At 40.8% G+C, this 19,707-nt stretch overlaps 1 protein-coding gene across 1 annotated transcript in view; it reads left to right on the top strand.

Annotated features, from left to right (window-relative positions):
- stk10 (serine/threonine kinase 10) overlaps nucleotides 1–19,707 on the top strand; it is a 34,220-nt gene extending 14,513 nt beyond the window's left edge. Inside the window, exons 3-20 of the mRNA XM_029519516.1 lie at nucleotides 124–172; nucleotides 797–946; nucleotides 3,066–3,138; nucleotides 3,892–4,086; nucleotides 4,603–4,684; nucleotides 8,215–8,349; nucleotides 10,633–10,980; nucleotides 11,147–11,569; nucleotides 13,883–14,007; nucleotides 15,420–15,543; nucleotides 15,747–15,926; nucleotides 16,114–16,206; nucleotides 16,354–16,483; nucleotides 16,591–16,715; nucleotides 16,877–17,065; nucleotides 17,147–17,272; nucleotides 17,412–17,525; nucleotides 17,928–19,707. Of these exons, the coding sequence (XP_029375376.1) occupies nucleotides 124–172; nucleotides 797–946; nucleotides 3,066–3,138; nucleotides 3,892–4,086; nucleotides 4,603–4,684; nucleotides 8,215–8,349; nucleotides 10,633–10,980; nucleotides 11,147–11,569; nucleotides 13,883–14,007; nucleotides 15,420–15,543; nucleotides 15,747–15,926; nucleotides 16,114–16,206; nucleotides 16,354–16,483; nucleotides 16,591–16,715; nucleotides 16,877–17,065; nucleotides 17,147–17,272; nucleotides 17,412–17,525; nucleotides 17,928–18,068 (2,802 nt within the window). The 3' untranslated portion in view covers nucleotides 18,069–19,707. The remainder of the gene's footprint in view (nucleotides 1–123; nucleotides 173–796; nucleotides 947–3,065; nucleotides 3,139–3,891; nucleotides 4,087–4,602; nucleotides 4,685–8,214; nucleotides 8,350–10,632; nucleotides 10,981–11,146; nucleotides 11,570–13,882; nucleotides 14,008–15,419; nucleotides 15,544–15,746; nucleotides 15,927–16,113; nucleotides 16,207–16,353; nucleotides 16,484–16,590; nucleotides 16,716–16,876; nucleotides 17,066–17,146; nucleotides 17,273–17,411; nucleotides 17,526–17,927) is intronic.

Here is a 19,707-nt window from a genome sequence, read left to right as displayed (position 1 = left end):
GCTTCATATTTCTATTGTTTTCTTGTCACTACTCACTAAAACCTTGAAAAAACGAGTATGCACTTATCAGTTGTATGTTTAAAAAGCTGGGTCAAGTTGAAAGTGACCTCTGTCTTTTCTCAGATCATGATCGAGTTCTGCCCTGGAGGTGCTGTGGACGCCACAATGTTGGGTAGGTCTCTCTCGGCTTGCTCTTTCTCTCGTTCTCTCTCTTTGTTCAACCCCGTCCTCCCTAAACCCATCACCTGCCTCGCTGTCCAATCAAGTTGAGCACCTGCAGCACTGACCTTGAGAGAGTGCAGAGACAGCATGAAGGCTTAAAGTCTTATTGATTTAAAGGAGCACGTTTTGTTTTCTTTGGGTAAGATCGAGAAACCACAGCACTACTAAGTAACTGTAACTACGACTGTTCACTCCAACGTCCCTATTTTTGCCTTGAAACCTTCAGAAAAGAGACATAATAGAGTCCTCCTGTGTGGGAAATCCCCCTGCTCTGTTTTCACTGGGTAATCCACATCCTCATAACTGTCTGTACCCCCTCGGCAGCTAACCAAACACAGACGCCCTAGAATAAAGTCTGCAGGGCAGGACTAGCTTGGATATGTGTGAAGCCTCTCTGATCTGGGATTAGCTCTGCAGCAAAAAAAGTTGAGACTTCATTGGTATCTTACAGCTTTACATTTTAGTTTTCTCTCATCGGGTTCGCACACTCAACAGTTTTTCTATGATTGTGTGCAAACCACTCACCCATATGTTATATTTAACATCTTTCCTCCTCTTCTCCTGCTTTCATCAGAGTTGGATCGTGGTTTGACGGAGCCACAGATTAAAGTGGTTTGTCGCCAGATGTTGGAGGCCCTGGATTACCTCCACAGCATGAAGATCATCCACAGAGACCTGAAGGCCGGCAACATCCTGCTCATGCTGGACGGCGACATCAAGCTTGGTGAGGGCTCGGACTGGCTTTCTTGTAGAATATTTCTGATTGCAGGTGCTTTTATGAATGAGGTGGACGTCAAAATATCAAATAATACAACATTTCCGTGAAAATATTTACATTGACAATATGTTATACAGTACATGTAGAGATTTGACATCTTTACTTAATTCTTGTATAATATTGACATTCAAAAAGATTGAGCGGGTCATGGTGGTCACACCTTCAAGGTGAAGATCAAAGCAAGCGTGAATCATGAGATTATAGCATAGAGGTGAGAGTTTAAATATATTTGAGACTTGTAGGTTGCATTTGGAGCACATTTGCAAGGCCTGGAGTGTCATTTTACATCCAAACTATACAAACCATTTCACTGCCAAAAAAGGCGCACGCACACACGCACACACGCACACACGCACACACGCACACACGCACACACACACACACACACACACACACACACACACACACACACACACACACACACACACACACACACACACACACGCACGCAGGTAAGAGGCCTGGTATCTCCCCTGTGGTGCTGTGTGGGGAAAAATGTGTATGAAAAAAAAATCGCATACTTTAATTTATTGGCTTTTTGAGGAATTTTCAACATTCCTCCCATTGCACAGACAAAGTAGGGGATCCAGACCTTTGGCTAGTGTTGTCTGGATGATCTTTTCCAGAAGAGGGAAATGCTGTCTTAGTGTACTTATGTATGATTTTTCTAAATAGTTGCCTGATGTACGACTTGAAACATGCAGGGCAGTTTTAATTTTACTTTGTCTGTTATTTTGCACTCCGTTTTGACCAACAAACCATAAACACTAAATAGACAGAATACAGACTGTACAGTTACACATTTGAGTACTGATTCTTTGTGGAACTTGCAGCACTTTCGTTCAGTTTCAGTCAATCCCAAATGTTTTCCAATATTTTATTTCTGCTTCTCGTCCTCATTTCTTTTTTTTTTTTAATGACAGTTTGTAAACTACAGGGCAGAAGTAGTGCTTCTTGTACAAGTTCTTTTTCAGCTGAACATTCTTGTAGGACACCACAGCTAATCACTGGGAGTTGCCTCTTCATAATCATTAAGTATTTGACACCAACTCATTAAAAGTCTCCAAATGATCTTATTACACGTTAGTTAAAAGGTACCAATTAACTGTCTTTTAGGACACTCACGTTGAACTTTATGCTCTTTATGCAGCTTTGAACTTTTTGGTTCAAGTTTATAAAACCAAAGCTTAAAAATATTAAAAGCAAAGCACATCTGTTTAAAAGAAAATATCAGATTCAGTAAAAACAATTTTTTTCCCCCCCTTTTAACTCCTTTATCAAGTCAATTATCAATAACAAAGCCAAATCGGGCGACAACACTCATGATTTAATACACAAGCTATTTTGGATTATCGAGACTAAAACACTGAATCCATTGCTGTGTCGCATGACTCCTATGACTGAATCTATTGGGATTCCCCTTGAAAACACCCTTAATTATTGTGCAGTTGTTTAGATCTGTTGGTACATTATGGGAGCCTCTGGCTGAGGAACTCGCACTTGGTGATTAATAGTTAAAATTTTATTAATTTGAGATATTTATAGAGGGAATTAACAGAATGTGCTGATACATACCTGACCTGTGCTTTGAGCCCATATACATATGTTTTAGAACATGTCGCCATCCTTCAGGAGGCTAAATCCATCAGTAGTGTGCAGTAAAATTAGTAGAACTATTTATTGTCTTTGTAAGTTAAAGGAAGAAAAAAAAAAAATCTTTGTGCCAAGGCCCAACCGCTACAGTCCAAATTATACGTTTGACAAGGAAGTTGAGGATATTTGAATTGTAGTGTATAAAACCAAGACAGACACTTAAGTGCTTGTAATAGAAAATGCCAAAGCAGTCAGGCTGCTGCCCTCTGACTACAGTCCTCTGCCACACACTTCTCAACCCTGGAGAAAAAAACCTTGCAAAAATGAGAGCACTGCTGTAATCTGCCATGGCAGCGAAGAGTGTCTTCATGTCTCTGCTGATCACACTTTGTTAAATTATCATTAGTTGGGTTTTTAGGAAATGTATTACTATCTCACATATTGTCTCTTTTGCACCTCTTTATTTCTGCAGCTGATTTTGGCGTTTCTGCTAAAAACAACAAAACCCTTCAAAGAAGAGACTCTTTCATTGGAACACCATACTGGTGAGTAAGACTGTCAGTGCTGTCAGACGGACCTCACTCACCATCCCTACATGAGCTGTATTATATGTTGTGAACAGATTTCCTGCTGCTCCGCATCTCCATATTAAAACATAATGCTATGTATACAAACGCCTAACCCTGAACTCATCCGTTGTTGTCACAACAATGCAGTCGTATTCCAAAGTGGAAACTTCCCCTTTGAAGTTCACACAGTCTACTCTCTTTAGTTCTTTTTATTCTGTGACTCTGGTGAGTTAACCACTGACTAGAAGAGATTATCATCCATCAGGAATACACTCCCAGCTCAATGAAAACATGACTGTGCCCTCCTGTTGCACAATACTGGCCCAAAAAGAGTGCAGCAACCACTTTTGTTGTAAGGCTTTCCCTTGAATGCACTGATAAGCAGAGTCAACAAGAATCCTGGAGCAAACATTAGTTTCTTTGCACTTGAGTAAATCTAAAAGTAATTACAGTCTTTCTACAAATTATCTGCACGCGTCAACTGGAGAAGTGTGCTTGATGTTGACACATGCAAAATGCTAAATAATGGGGGGAAAAAAATAGAAAGGCCACCTAGCTCGGTGCAGCCATCATGAGTTAGGCTTCTGCATGACAGGAATAATTTTAGGACTCTTTTTATTTGTTTTTTTTTAACTACTGGTAACTAACGTGATGTGAAAGTTGAAATGTTCATTTGATGCTTTATGTCGGTTGTATGTCCGTTTTTTTTTTTTGTTTTTTTTTTATCAGGATGGCTCCAGAGGTGGTAATGTGTGAGACAATGAAGGATGCGCCGTATGACTACAAGGCAGATATCTGGTCTCTGGGAATCACTCTGATTGAGCTTGCTCAGATTGAACCCCCACACCATGAACTCAACCCCATGAGGGTGCTGTTGAAGATCGCCAAGTCTGAGCCTCCCACACTGGAGAGGCCGCATACATGGTGAGTGTGCATTGAAAATGAATGTGAATTCTGGTGTTGTACATAAAAAGGCATGTGAAAACAAAGCAGGACAAAAACCAAGACTTTTTCTAATTTACCATGATGAGATTACACCAGCTCATTCGCTTTGATGGGGTCAGTGCAACGTGCTGCATCATGTTGTCCTCTCTATCTGTAGTCCAATTTTCCCTCTCCCAAAACTACAGCAACAATTCAGCTGAGAGGCTGATTGCAATCTATAACTTTTGCACATCAATTTTACGAGGGATTGTTCCATAGCTGCAAATTTAGTGCAGAAGGGAAGCTGTCAGGTGCTGAGAGGAGACCTGGGATTCAGAGCTGACTCATCATTTCTGCTGAGAGATTTGTTTTATAAAACACAGCTGTGCACAAGGATGATCACCAACATCCCGTCTGTTTTCTTATGTTGTAACAGTTCATTTAGCCCTTCCCACCCTCTCTTCCTTCTACATTGCTCTTGCTTTTCATTTCATTCTGTTTCTTTCTTTACACAAGGTCAAAGGAGTTTAATGATTTCCTGAAGAAATCCTTGGATAAAAACCCAGAAACCCGTCCATCTGCGGCCCAGCTCATGGAGGTAGGTCCTGATGCTTCCTGCAACTATGACCTAGCAGGTGTTATTCAGCGCTGTTATACGACGCTGCACTTTGATATATGTTGGAGCATTGTCCTCACTCTGTCCTTATCTTGCACACACACACATACACATAGAGCCTTTTAATCTTCTATTCTAGGGACTGAATGGAGTGATCTATGCCAGGGAAGTGAGTGGTGCTCTGCGGAGGGCACTGGCATGTGACGGGGAGAGGAATAGGAGCTGCTGAGTGGGCAGAAATTTAGCAGGGTCAGGGATAAGATGGTGAAAAGAGTGAAAAAGTTAAGTGAAGCTGAACAAGGTGCAGTGAAGAGAAGATGAATTAAGATAAGAACAACTGAGGTGTTAGGCAAATCCACCTCAGACATCTACATGGGCGCACACTTGGAAAATTGCCAAGACAACTGTTTTTCCAAATCCAGAATTTTCAAGAAAGAGGAATGAGTGAAGTGCGGAGGGTGTGGATTAAAACACGAGAGCACTGTCTATTAAAATTCAGAGCCATGGTTTCCTGTCTGAATCCCACAGCTAAGGGAATGCCAGCTATTTACATTCCCACTCCCAGCCAATAGTATGCTACACGCCTGCCTCCTCTGGCCAATTACAGAGAGGCAGAGATGAAAATCCTAGACCCGGGCCCGCTGGGAATTCTGCATGTGTTCTCCAGTTGGGGGGGAAAGAGACGGGTGTGGTTCAGTTTTTGGTGCCGTGCTGGAGATTTTTAGATGTTTATCACGCCTGCTGCTGGTAACGGCTGTTAGAAAGTATTTACTGTAGATGGCTGCACAGTGATGGCATCACATTCATGTGCAGTTGATGTTGGATGATGTCAGTTTGCCAAATCTGACCTAAACCTCATCACTACTGGTCATTCATTGGAGTTGGATACAAATGTGGTGCAGCGAGCAGGAAAATAATAATGACTCATGGATGGATCTGTGACGTATGTGTGACTCTGTATGACAAGAAAACTGGTAAAATAGTTTGGCAAATTTGGTTTGCTACATGTTACCTTGTGAAGAATGTACACAAAACAACAGAGCAGCATGACACAGCATCCATCACTGGCTGCCATGAAACCATCAGGATAACTTTTAGTCATTATCCTGACTATAGCTGCTCCTCCCACATAGTTACTCTGGATTTCTACTATATTTTTTGCATTACATCCCATTCATTTATAACATTTCTGTTCATTCTGTGTCTGTACTTTGGGTAGCTTGACCATGGGAATATCCGGCTAGTTGATCTTCAAACCAAGGCTTTGTAGTGGTTTTGAAACACTGACATTTGTACTTCTGTGCTCATGAGAACCCTAAGTGACATCATGCATTCCTCAGCCCTGAACCATAACACTGACAGTAACAACTCTATGTTCTAGCCCAACCCTTACCCTGACTTTAAACTTATTACAGGGTTGGATTGAAAACGACATATTTTTAGTTAGACTTGTTGGGGTTATAATTTTTTTCCAGTGTCTATCATGAGGAAAAAAAAAACAACTTGATAATGCTCTTTGACAGGTAGCTCTGTTCTCATGCCCCCCCCATCAGACCGACTCTAGTCTCCCACTGAGCCATATTGTTCACATTAACCTTTTCGCGCCCAGCTACGCATGAAATACCCCAAATCACCAGTGAAACTGGGTCTAAAGCCACATGAAACCACTAAAGCTCCACTGGTTCACATCTTGATCCACAGCAGCAGCAAAAGAAACGCACAGTGAAAGTGAGCAGGGCAGCAGTAGCTACCATACTCTGCCTTATTCCTCCTTGGATCTGCACTGAGGAAACTGGCGTTACACTGAGAACAGGAGGTCTGAGGTCACTTGTTAGAATAAACAGTTTGAAGTTAGTGAAACCTCATATGTTTAAGCTACTCTGAGCGTCCCAGCTGATATTTAGTTCAGGTATGCTGGATCTTTTCATTAATGTGAAGCGCTAATGGTGAAGAATACATTCGTTGTAGTGACACATTGAGCAAATTAATGTACGAGAGCCATAAAAATGTGTCTGGTGGCTTGACAGATAATTCATTGACAACCATTGTGATGGAGTGCCAGTTAACAGGCACACTGCAGCGTTTTGTACCATTTGGAGAACAACCAAGCAACAGAGGATCCACTAATCCCACATTCTGTGCTTTACAAGTGCTCAAACTGATCAGAGACTGAAGAAACCTAAGAGCTCCCTTCGTGTTTTGGTTGGTTTAAGTAAAGGACTACAAAGTTTTGCCATTGAGATCATGGAGCAGTAGATAGCCTACAAACCGAGCCTGGGTTGATCATCTTCTTTTGCCCTGGATTCATTGCAATAGCAGACAAGCTGGCGCACTCTCCTGCCAGCATCACACATTTAGAAGGAATATTTTGAGTGTTATTTCGATGTTACTTGAAATCTGGTACTCCCACTATTTTCTCCTGTCACTGTGAACCACTACAACTTCGTGTGGCGTTTTAAGGAACCGATGTCTCAGCCTATAGGTGTGTACTCAGGCATCTGAATAATTTCAGCTGAATGCAAAGCTCGTCTACCTGCCTCATAGACGGTAGCTGACTGGAGTTAAAAGCTGAGGCCTAATGCAGTCCTCAAGGACCTTGCACACAAACAACTGTGATCACCCATAACAAATGTGTACACACACACACTGAGTTATACACACTTGCTCCAACACCACTTGTAGCCTTTTTTCCGTCTGTCAGCTGCTCCAATTAAATTACACAGTAGAGCAAACCATTTGAATAATAGATGATCCGCCTGCCTTTTATCCCCGCTGCACTTTTAATTTAGCCTTTTGTTCTCTTCACATTCAACTTATTATTACCTGGTTTGCACCCTGAGAAAAAGCACATTCTCTCTTTAGACCTTCAGAAACCAAAGATGGCTTTATATTACAAGGGTGTGGTGTAAGATTTGGCCCTGATTCATTGGTGTATCTGTTTAATGGAGAAAGTTGTATTGTATAGCTGTTCAGGACAATGAACTCTCCTTCTATAGTGAAAGTCTCCTGTCGCCTTGGCTCCTGTGCTTGTTTTCTTTTGCTGACACATGAGCAAGCTAAAGTGCCTAACTGAAGTACTTCATTTTTCATGACAATTATATATATTTTCTGCCTCCTGTCTTCATCTCAATGACACTTCAGAGAGATTTGTGTACAGATTTTGACCTTTTTGAATGAAGGCTTTTGTAGCTGTTGATTGTTTATTTCACTTTGGCCCTTCACAGCTAATGTTGAGTAAGATGAGTAATCCAGCCAGCATTATTTGAGCACTCATGATACTCAGATCCATGAATAATTTGTTCAGCAAGTATTGTTATATGGTGCTTTTTGTTTTTATCCCAAGCCACTTTGTTGCTCTTGTCATTCATTCAACCAGTTGCTCAACAGCAGATTTGTAGAGTGCTCACAGTTTCATTTAGTTTAAAATATCATGGTTAGAATGTGGAAAAGTGAAGCACATGACATTCAGTTAACCTCAACGCTCATCTTGCTTATGTCTCATGTGCCCACAGCACCCTTTTGTGAAATCGGTGACGACTAACCGCCCGCTGCGGGAGCTTGTGGCCGAGGCCAAAGCTGAGGTCATGGAGGAAATTGAGGACAATAGAGAGGAAGGAGAGGAGGACGACGCAATGGAGCTCACTGTGGTACTAAACCTGGATCTTTTTGTTTTCTTTCTTTTCTGTCCCTTCATTTGCTTCCGTCATTGTTTTGAAAAGCAGAATGGGCCTATGCTCTGCAGTAGGAAAGTCTGGTAGGTTGTAAGTTTACATCTGATTCAACTTCAATCTTAAATCTGCACATACACAATATATATTTTTAGAGCTACATTTTACATAGAAGGGACATTTCCTTAGTGACTCAAGTGAAGATTCCTCTCATTGTGCGGTCCAAAGCTGAATAAGGTAAGTTGAAATTTAAAAGATGCGTTTGTTTTAATGTTAGCAGGCAAAATAATTCAGTTGAACATCATGCACATAATGACACAAAAGCATGCGCCTACTTGCACAAACAGCATTTCCCAAAATGCACACATGTTCATTTTCCTCATGTTTAAAGTCCTTGCATGTTGTCTTTGGTAAACAAAGGCTTCCAGCCGCGGGATTTTGCAGAAGCCATTCATAAAGGCATAGATCAGAAAGTGAATACAGTGTGAGAGTGAAGTTTACCACCTTCCCTCAACACAAACAAAGGAACAGAAACCGGAAGGCTGCCATTCATGCACACTCACAAATGGCTAAATATAAGCTGCATTCCTCCGGTAAATGAAACGCTGTCAGCTCTCAACCCCTGATGGAGTAAATTATTTAAGGTTGTGCATTGTTCTATGGCCACTGTCTGACGTTTAAACAAAAAACACTTTCCTGTACAGCGGCGATCCTAGAAATACTCACCCGGATGGGAAGCTGTAACAAGACAAATGTTTTGATCATGTTATAAATATAGATGTTTTTCTCCACACATTTTTCATATTGAAGGACAATAATTTGAGTTATGTCCCGTTTTATTGAGATGAATAACTCCAACTCCAGCGAAGAGTCAACACAGTTTGACATTTGGCTAAACAGGCAGTGCTGTGGCGTTTTGGAACTTTCTTCTACTGCCACTTTGGAAACAAACCTTTGGATTAATTTTGAGGTTGAAAAGATGATGTTTCCCACAGAAGTTAGACAGTGAGGGTGTTATATTTAATTTCAGGTTTATCCTTAATTGGGCTAGTTGGAATTGTGCTATTTTAGTCTATTTAGTTTGTATAAAAATACACACACACACACACACACACACACACACACACAGTGTCATACTCATTGAGTGAATGTAATGTTGGGACGCAGCCACAGTGTCCACCTATATTAGATGTCATTACAGTTCTTTGCTCACCTTCAGTGAAGCCACTTTTGCAGGCACACAGCAACATTTTGACAAGTACAGCTACAAGTTCCTGAAAGTCAGCCAAGCAGTTACCCGATAGTTTATCACTTCATATACATCTAACAGAGACAGATGAAGATATTTGCTTAGGCCTTAGAAAGGCTGGCCATAAAGATGTCTGACGGTATTGTTTACCTCTGCTGGTAGTGGTATTTCAAAATGCAAGAAGGCTCGCTGTTCACACAATCCTGAAATACCATCTTCGGCAAGGTTTATGATCATGACTCCAAAATTCCCATCTTCAACACACATCTGGAACTTTCTGCAATTAGATTTAAGATTGGGATCCAAAATGCCCTGAAAATTTCAGAATTTACTGCAAAAACTCACTCCATAATCAATCATTCAGATAGCGTCATTAGTTTATTTTTAGAAAGCTTTTCAGTCATCTTTAGGCTGCAGAAGGTGAACATTCTTGTTGGCTATATTTGGTGATATTTCCTGTTGCATTTTCTGACCAAGTATCTATGTCTTGTATGATAAGTTGTTTTCCTCAGCACACACACACCTCAAATAATGAACCTTGTGTTTCTTGATATTTGTCATACTTTGGAGGTTGTAAATTGCATTCTGGGAGGTATCTTACTTGTTAAGGTCTGCAGAAACACAATTTTAGTTACATAGTAAGTAAATATTTGTAAACCATTTCAGAACAAAAGGACTACATTACAGGGACGACTTTGCAAAGCATGCTCTCTTGATTTGCAAAGGCCTTTCAGGTCTGTTGTAATTAGTGTGCATTTACAGATTAGATGGCCGTCTTGGCCACAGTGAGAAGTAGCAGTGCTGGAAAATAAAGCAGGAACGACTGCATTCCTACTGAAGCAAAGGTTAAACTAACTTCACAGTTGGTGGGAGGACTTCGTCCATTACCATTTGGGCTAAAGCCAAAGGTTGAAAACATTAACATTTGGAAGAGCATCACTGAAGTAAAGTTTTAAGACATCAAATGTTTTCTCACACGTGCATAACGACACTTTTCCTCCGTGTTCTTTTAGTCACCAGGCAAGGAACCATGTCAGACCAGTCAAACCAGTTTGGAAGGTGACCAGTCTGTGGACACCCCAAGCAGCCCCACCACACCCTCTCCAACAACATCAGTTCCTATGACCAGGAAGGGTGCTGAGTCAGATGCACCAGAGGAGCAGCCAGGTCCCACCATGGGGATCCCTGTCCCTCAACCGCGGCACAGCCTTCCTCCTAAAGATCCAGAGGCACTGGCTGAGAAACTGGATGAAGTCGTTCTTGAGTCTGAAAAATCTGAAAGTGAGGCTTCGACCAAAACGTCTAGCTCAGACTCAGGCATTGAGGATGGAAAGAGTACACCCACATCAGAGGAGGAAAAGGTGAAGTTCACTTCACATTTACATTGATTTACCAGTTCATGCATTCTGTGCTGAATTCAATTATACACACTTTCCGAAAATTTTTAAATGCTGTTTCTACTGGTTTATTCTCAAATTTCCTGATCTGCGTTGAAAGATAATAATAGCGCTGAAATATGATTTCAAGGTTGCTGTGGAGACCCCAGAGTCGGAGCAGCCGCCATATCTCCCCCAATCTGAGGCATCAGAGGCGCATGTTGACATTGTCATCGTCCCAACGGACCCAGAGATGCCTAAGAACCAGGTGTCCAAGGAAGAGAGCAGCATTGCGTCAATCAGAGACATATCAACTCCAAGCCCCACTGTCACCCCTATACCCACCCCAGCATCCTCTTCTGCCGCTACTCCGGTCCCAACACCCCGCTCTGGGCCCAATGGGAGTCTAGCCAAGCATACGGCAGAGCGGACATCGGTAGGAGGAAACATTGAGCCCGTCTCACCATATATCAACGGAGGAGTCGGCAACAAGCGGTACTCGTACTCAGGCAGCATGGTGTCTGAGAGCATGGATATGTCAATCCACAGGGAGAACATCTCAATGTCTGCAAGGGTGAGTCCACTTAAAGCAAACCCTAACCCTTTGACTTGGAGGAATACATAGGTGGCACGCATCAATCACTCATGAATAAATATCAAACACATCTTTCATTCACTTAAGTGTATTTCAGTAGATCGTTTTTGGGCAGTTTTTTTTTTTTTTTTTTTTAAATGCTGAAAAAGTGGGAGAGGTGCAGAGTGTAGCTCATTGCTTCTGTAGGAAAAACCCCTCCTTGGAAAAACTATTTCTTGACGCCCACTGAGGAACTGAAACTGCATTGTGTTGTGTTTTTGGGGTGTGGGTGTTAACCATCACTAACAGAGGATGGCCTGTCCTCGATTAAACTTGCATCAAACGTATATTTAGGAGGATATAGATCACAGTTAATAGTTAATTTGTAATTTATCTGGGATGTTAATTTATTTATTTATTGTCTTTATTTTATATACAGACAAACACGAAGTACTGAAAAACTCTAAAATGAAAAAAGCATTTTATGTTTTGTTTAGCCACAAATATGGTGATTTTTCTTTCCGTACAAGATCATTTGTTTACATTTAACAATCACCAAAGTTGTGCCTCAGAGTCCTGTTGAGGAAGAGAAGTGAGGAAGCAGCAAGCAGACAGACAGAAACCATTTTATTGTAAGACACCAAGGCTTTTCTGAAGCAAAATATGCAACATTTTCCATTCATCGGGAGCAACAGAGGCCTTTGTGTGGGCACAGTTCAGTATTCATCTCTGCGAACAGAAGTTTCTGTGCAGCTCATTGTCACTCTGTTGCTTCTGGAGGCTTATAGATTGAGCAGGATTGAAATCCTATTGACTGTGCATGGCGTTGTGTCTGTTTGTGGTATGTTAAGTTTTTCCAGAACAGATTATTCAGCAGGCTGCTCTGCCAGCAGCCTGCAGTGTGAGTGAATGGGCAATCTTTGTTTTAGGACAGGAGGACAAGCAGGCATATGAAATCAAGTCAGTTGATCTGTATGGGATTATTGTGAGCACAGTGCATCTTGGTGCATGAGTGTGTATGGTGGAGGACAGTAGTGCATGAATTTGATGGTAGTTTCGTGTGTGGAAAGGACGACCGCGTGTGAACCATTTTGTGAATGAAGCATGATGGACGGCCTGAAACAACACAGACCAAACTGTCCCTGATAATGTCAGTGTGTTCTTATTAGCACACTCAAACAACAAGCACACATATTTATTGCTTTTGTTACTGGCTCAACATCTCACAACAGTACAGTACTTGTCTAATAACTGTCATCTGTAGCAGGAGCCCCACACACGCTCATTAGGACTCTATTTGCTCAGCTGTAATGGCACCAGGTGGTAGCTCATACAGACCGATCTCTTCTCTTCATTTTTTTTTCTCCTCTCTGTGACAAAATGACAACATCCGCAGTTTAAGCTACTGAATGTTTGCCTAGTAAACCCGGCCATCAGTCCTGTAAATATTGTCAGTGAAGGCTGATTGCAAATGCAATGTTGCAAATGTTATCATTCAGTGACACGTGATCAGTCAGCTATAACAACTTGATCTGTTCAATCATTAGGTGGGGCCATGTCCTGTTTCTCATTACAATTTTTGTTGATTATACAGTACGACACCAATAGTTATTGCTCAACCGGGCTGCGCTGCCTTTATCATATCTCCCTAATTAGATGGAGTTTGTTCAGCTGTGATCTGAGTTGAAGAAGCTTAAACAGGCAGGTCATTTTATGTCACGTTTAGTGAGAGGAGGTTGTGCTGTTGTTACACAGCCACTTCCTGCATGACACTCCCCAAAGCAGTGACGGATGGAGCATCTTGCTGCTTATAACAGTAAAACCAGACAGACAAGAATATTAATGTCTTTGTCAACATGCACACAGACACAACTGATTCTTTTCCACCAGATGAAAAGACAGCATCAGGAATCACAGATAAAAATACTCAAAGGGGGAACTCCACCAAGATTGCAGATACTGTTTAGTCTTTGGTACTACAATTTTGCAAAGTTTAAACCTTTTTTGTCCTTTCTGAGTTTGACTTTATTGAAGTGATACCATGAGAATGCATGAAAAAAAAGTAAAATATGGGATTTCTTCCATGCACTTTGAGTTACTGTAGGATTATTCTAATAAAATCCTCAGTCCTATCCCATGCTCCTGGTCTCCCAACATCTCTTTAAACTACTAGAGTAAGTCCTGACAGAGTTTGACAGTAAACTTTTCGGGTACTTTCAAACATATTTAGAGATGTCTATTAAAAAAACTACAATCAAAGATACTGATGTCTGACAAAATCTGACCTCGTTCTTCTCACTATCTGCTTCTCAGGACTTCTCAAGCAAGACTCTGAAGCGAACAAGGAAGTTTGTTATTGATGGCGTGGAGGTGAGTGTGACCACATCGAAGATCATCAGGGATGATGAGAAGAAAGATGAGGAGATGAGATTTCTGAGGTAAGTGGATGCCTCTGCAAGACACGCTTTCAGAGGAAAAACCTACAGTGGCAATGGACAACTTTCCCCTCGAGAGTTTCCAAGTAGTATTAATGTTGTGATTTTTGTTATTTACCGACATCATAGAAATAATGTGCTGGTTTTGAACCCTATATTGTCTTACCTATGTTCAGTTTGCTAGATCAGTTTGCTTCTCTTTTGCCTCCTCCAACTGGATTGTTTTTCATTTGCTTGGTAGAATTTAAAATATTCTTTAGACTACCGTTTCCTCTACCTGGAGAAAGCCGCAGATAGTTCAAGGAGAAAACAAAAGCACCACCCTGTTCCTGTTTTGACTGCACAATAGCAGGGACGCTTCCCTTCTGCCATTACTGGACCTGACACTGGGTACATGCAATTCTGTAGCCAGTTTCAGGCAGAATAGTATAGTGAAAATGAGCTTGTGGTGAACTAGTCTAAATGCTGATGTGACACTGTTCTGTGGCCCCATTATGTAATCAACATCAGCTTCGTAAAGTTAAAACAAGAAGACATTTACCGTCACTTGTGTTTATCTGTCATAACTATCTAAATAAGCTGGACATGTCATTGCCGTCTGCACTGCTCAGTCTTTCTGGGGGAAAAAACTAAAAATTATTCATTTTAAATGAAGGCCATGAACTCAGCAGTCTGATCATTCCTCAGACTGAAGTCCAAACAGCGATAAGTGAACTGTTGGATGGTTTTTACTACACACAGCCCTCTATTTAAGGCATCCTACTCTGTTGAGACCAGGCTACACAAATAACCAAACTGTTGTGGGGGAAAAAAGTTATTTTTAAATGAGGGTGAGGTTTAGGTTAATGTTGTGAGTCTGGATATTGTAAGATAATCCATATCTGTTTTTTGCTTCTTCTTTTTTTGGGGGGAGTTGGGGTTTTTTTTGTTTGTTGTTTTTTTTTTGTTTTGTTTGGGTTTTTTTTTTTTGGTTGTGTTTTTTTTTGTGTCCTCCAGCTACAGAATATGCTTTGTATTGTTTTGGCATGAGCAATTTTTGTCATTATAACAAACATAATTGCCTCTGAAGCATACAGAACACCTGGTGCTTTACTCCTGCCATCTAGTGGTTGGAATATGACAATATACCAATGATTTCAGCAAACAACAACAGATTTGCTTTTTGTTCTCAGAAAATAAGTATTGAAAGAGGAAATATGCCTAACTATGTACTATATACTTAAAGACAGTATAACATCATGTCAATGAATGAATGACTGGATCAATATTTATCTGCATCATTGTACAGATGGCTTGAAAATGAAACAATTACAGTACTAGTTACCTTTAAATGAACACGAACTGATGGAGTAACTCTGTAACTTTACTGACTATTTGTTCAGGTGATCTGAACTCGTATGTGTTTTTGTGTTTAGACGTCAGGAGCTGCGTGACCTCCGTTTGCTGCAGAAAGAAGAGCAACGTGCTCAGGCTGCCCTAAACAGCAAACTGGAGACGCAGAAAGACCAAATGCAGAGACGTTTTGACCAGGAGATGAACGTGAGTCAAACCACAAACACAAAAGTGCCACTTTATGAAGTACACGTCACAACATGTGTGATCTTTCACAACAACCCAACATGAATACAAGCACTTTTATCATGAGTAATATCTTAATCCCTGCAGCATTTTGTGTCATGCCTTCCAAACTTAGTGTGCTTCTTCTTTTTTTTTTTTTTTTTTGTGTCATTGTTTCATCCCAGGCCAAAAAGAAGCACTATGACACAGAGTTAGAGTCTCTGGAGAAGAATCAGAAGCAGACTATTGAGAAGATGGAGGCCGACCACAATGTTAAACTCAAAGAAGAGACCAAACGGATCAAAAGCGAGCAGGAACGAGACTATCACAAGTTTCAGGATCTGATGAAACACAAGAAAAAGGAGGTACCTTGGAGATGTGAACATGTCTGAAGTAACTCACCCAATGAATCTTCTGTGAAAACTGAAAATGAAAACTGTTCAAAGAACATTTTTAATACTGAATTGCTCAGAAATGTTTCCTTGTACTTTGCTGGCATACCTGTGAGACTGAGTCTAAGGTTTAAATGCAGCTGTCATGTGTCCTCTCTAGGTAAAGCAGTCTGTTGATAAGCTGCCCAGAAGTCAGCGTAAAGAGTCCTTAAAATTGCAGATGAATTCCTTCCATGAAATGAAAGTTACAGAGGTAAGTTGTTTGGTCAACAAATGACAAAGATTTTCCATTCTCCTTTTTGTTAAGGCACCTTCACCATTATTGGAGCACTTGTAGGATAAATGTCAGCGCCTTTTATTCCACTCTTCCCTCCATGTTCCACTCTTTTCTGTGTTTTAGGAGGAGCGGTTCTCGGTGGCTCAGAAGAACTTCCTGGACAACACCCAGATAAAAATTATTTCCAACAACAAGAAGGAGATTGCGGCAATGGAGAGGGAATGCCTCAACAGGAAGCATAACCTGATTAGAGGTACAGTATACTTCATGTCAGGCTTGCCGTTGTTTCTCAATTTCTGTTGTGGTGAGGTGCTACATTTGTATATTGTTGACATATTGTGTTTCAATGATTTTGATTAGAGCGTGAGGCTACTATATGGGACCTGGAGGAGAAAAATCTTTATGAGAGACACCAGTTATTGAAGCAGCAACTGAAAGAGCAGTACTTTCTCCAGAGGCACCAGCTGCTCAAAAAACATGACAAGGTAACTCAGTGGGTTATACCTGCACCACACCACAATGCATTTAGACCAGTTTCAGCTTTTCAGAAGAATTCATTCTCATTGGATTTTCCAAGTAGCATCTAAATATTCTGTTCAGGATTCAACATGTAGTCAATGCATATTTCTCTTCTGTGTCACCACAGGAGCTGGAGCAGATGCAGTGCTACAATCAGCGAATGATTGAGATCCTGAAGGCCAGACAACAGCAGGAAAAGAACCGGCTGCCTAAGATCCAGCGAAATGAAGCCAAGACCCGCATGGCCATGTTCAAGAAGAGCCTCCGCATCAACTCAACGGGGAGCTCCTCCGAGGACAGAGAGAAGATTAAACAGGTAGAGGCGAAGGACTGTCTCATCCCACATTTAAGCGTAAAGTGAATTATTCAGTAAGTCACTCCCTTTGTCCGTTTCTAGTTTTCCCAGCAGGAGGACAAGCGGCAGAAGGCGGAGAGGCTGCATCAGCAGCACAAACATGAGAACCAGATGAGAGAGATGACTGGTCAATGTGAAAGCAACATCAGAGAGCTGCAGCAACTACAGGTGCCTCATCTTTTACACACACTACTCTTTTCTGCCCGTTATCGTTGACCTTTCATTTTGTAGCCTTTCTGTCCTTTTCTGTCCTGTCTGCAGAACAGTGCACAGTAAATGGTTAACAAAAGCTTGTTTTTTGGTGCAGAATGAGAAATGTCACCTGCTGGTTGAGAACGAGACCCAGAGGCTGAAACATCTGGACGAGACACACAACCAGCTGATGAAGGAATGGAGGGATCAGCTGAGACCCAGAAAGAAGGTAGTTTTCCCACCTTAGTGATATTACAGTGCGTTACGCAAAACGAATTTCACATTTCTACTTTCCCAGCTACGTGGTAATGTTTAACTTGGAATGCAAATGCAAAATATGAAATAATGCAAGTGTTTAAAGAGACCAGACTAATTCACTGCTCACAGAGACATTAAAAAAAATAGTTTCTTATAGATGACATACAGATAGAAAAACAAAAAGAGAAGGGAAAAAACAGCTGGCGAAAGTGACTTCATTGTGAACTGAAAGCTCAGATAAAATTGATGTTTTGGTGATTTCAAAGATGAGTTTGGGCAAAAAAATCTTCTTTTTTTTTTTTTTTTTTTAATTAGATGTTTACTCTGTTTAAGAGTGGTCAGGTAATATTTTTTTGGTTTCCAACCCTCCTAGGCCCTCGAAGATGAGCTAAACTTGAAGAAGAGGGAGCAGGAGGCTTTCTTCAGGATGAGTGAGAGTGCTGATCTCACAAATCCCAGTTCCCCCACCAGACTCTCCAGGTTTATGCCTTACCAAGACTCCTCTACCACATAAAACCGGCTGCACAACATCGCTTTGCCACTGATGGCAGCTGCACAGAAACACACACACACACACACACACGCTCTCATCCCTACATCCACAGGCGCTCCTGTTGACTGCCTACAGTTTTATTTTGCGTTGTCAGTAATGGCAGCATGCCTATCCCTCCATTAGTTTCCTTTATGGTTTTGATACGTTAACTATTCTTTTCTTTCAAAATGTTGTACAATCCAATTGGCTTAAAACTTTTGATCTGCTCCATGACCCAGTTACATAGCATCTGCTTATACAGTGTTCTCATCTACCTTATTTTACTTTCTTACAGCTCACCAGTAAAACATTAAGAGACAGTGTCCATTAGTTGGGTGAGTTAAAGACGCCAAACCCAATTGAGCCTTGATAAGTAGAAATTGAGGAAACGTTTTTGGTTTAGTAGTAGTTTGCATGATAAGGAGGAAAGTTTGTTTTTATGAAAGCTGGTGAGACTAAGCACTTTGTTTTCCCCAAATTATCAGCGCCATCTACCAAATAAGACCAAAAAGATACCCAGTTTATTAGCCCACAAGTCAGATGCATGTCATGTAGTTGCCAAAGTCTGCCTGTATTTATTTTTCATTTTCCAGATTCATCAATGCAAATGCTAATTTTAACGTTTTCCTTTTTTTTAATATATATATAATTTTTTTTTTTTTTTTAAACCAACACCAATGGTATGAAGGATGTTGTTGTTATCTTAAAATGGGGGATGGGGCTAAAGCCAAAGATATGACTTTATGATTTCTTTGAAAGAATTATTAGACATTTTAGCGGCCAAGGGAAATTAATTGTTATCCACATAGTGTTGATGTAATGGCATTTGTTATTTTTCTGTTGTGTTTTTACTGTAAAATCATTCACACTGGATGGGAACTGACAAAGCCAAGCAATATACTGAATTGTGCTTTGAAAGGTGTTAAACAGGGGATTTAAATCTAGATTTAAACAAAGGTATTAAGTGTATGATTGTTATACCGTGTGCAGTAAATGCACTGCCTGCTAACCAAAGTGCAATATTACATGTATATCTTTCCTTAAAGAGATTTGTTTTTATTTTTTATTTAGTTTTTTTTTATTTGCCTTCCTTTGCACTGAGAGGGAGAATGATATAAAGAGTTTAAAATGTAGATTCGTCTGAAGATACACTTCTTAAAATAATTTTTATTCTTCAAGCAATAATTCAGGGCCATCTTTGTTTAAATCATCTGATTTTGGGCCATAACTCTTTATATCAGCTTTAAGGGAGTGCAACAGTTCAATCTGCTGTAAGATGACTCTGGATGTTAAATCGTCAACTGAAACCTAAAGTTTGCAGCTGAGGCAGTTGTGGCTTTGTTAGGAGATAGAAAGTGCGTTTTGACCTGCAGGTTTCCAGAGAATGAGGACAGCGATCAGGTACAGCTTACTCTCTCTCCCTCTCACACACTGAACTATCTAACGTTGTAAAAAATTCCCTTTTCCGTCATGCCTAATGGCTCTGTGTAGGTCTTCTTCTCTGCCTCAGTTTACATAACATTGTTTGCGTGGAGGGGGGTTTGTGAGTGTGAATGAGACTGTACCAGAAGGAACCACTGTTGTAAATAACTAAATAAATGCAGATTTTCTAATTACTGGA

Source organism: Echeneis naucrates, chromosome 14, assembly GCF_900963305.1.
Source record: "Echeneis naucrates chromosome 14, fEcheNa1.1, whole genome shotgun sequence".
NCBI classification, from domain to species: Eukaryota; Metazoa; Chordata; class Actinopteri; order Carangiformes; family Echeneidae; genus Echeneis; species Echeneis naucrates.
This window is presented reverse-complemented; position numbering and strand designations above follow the sequence as displayed.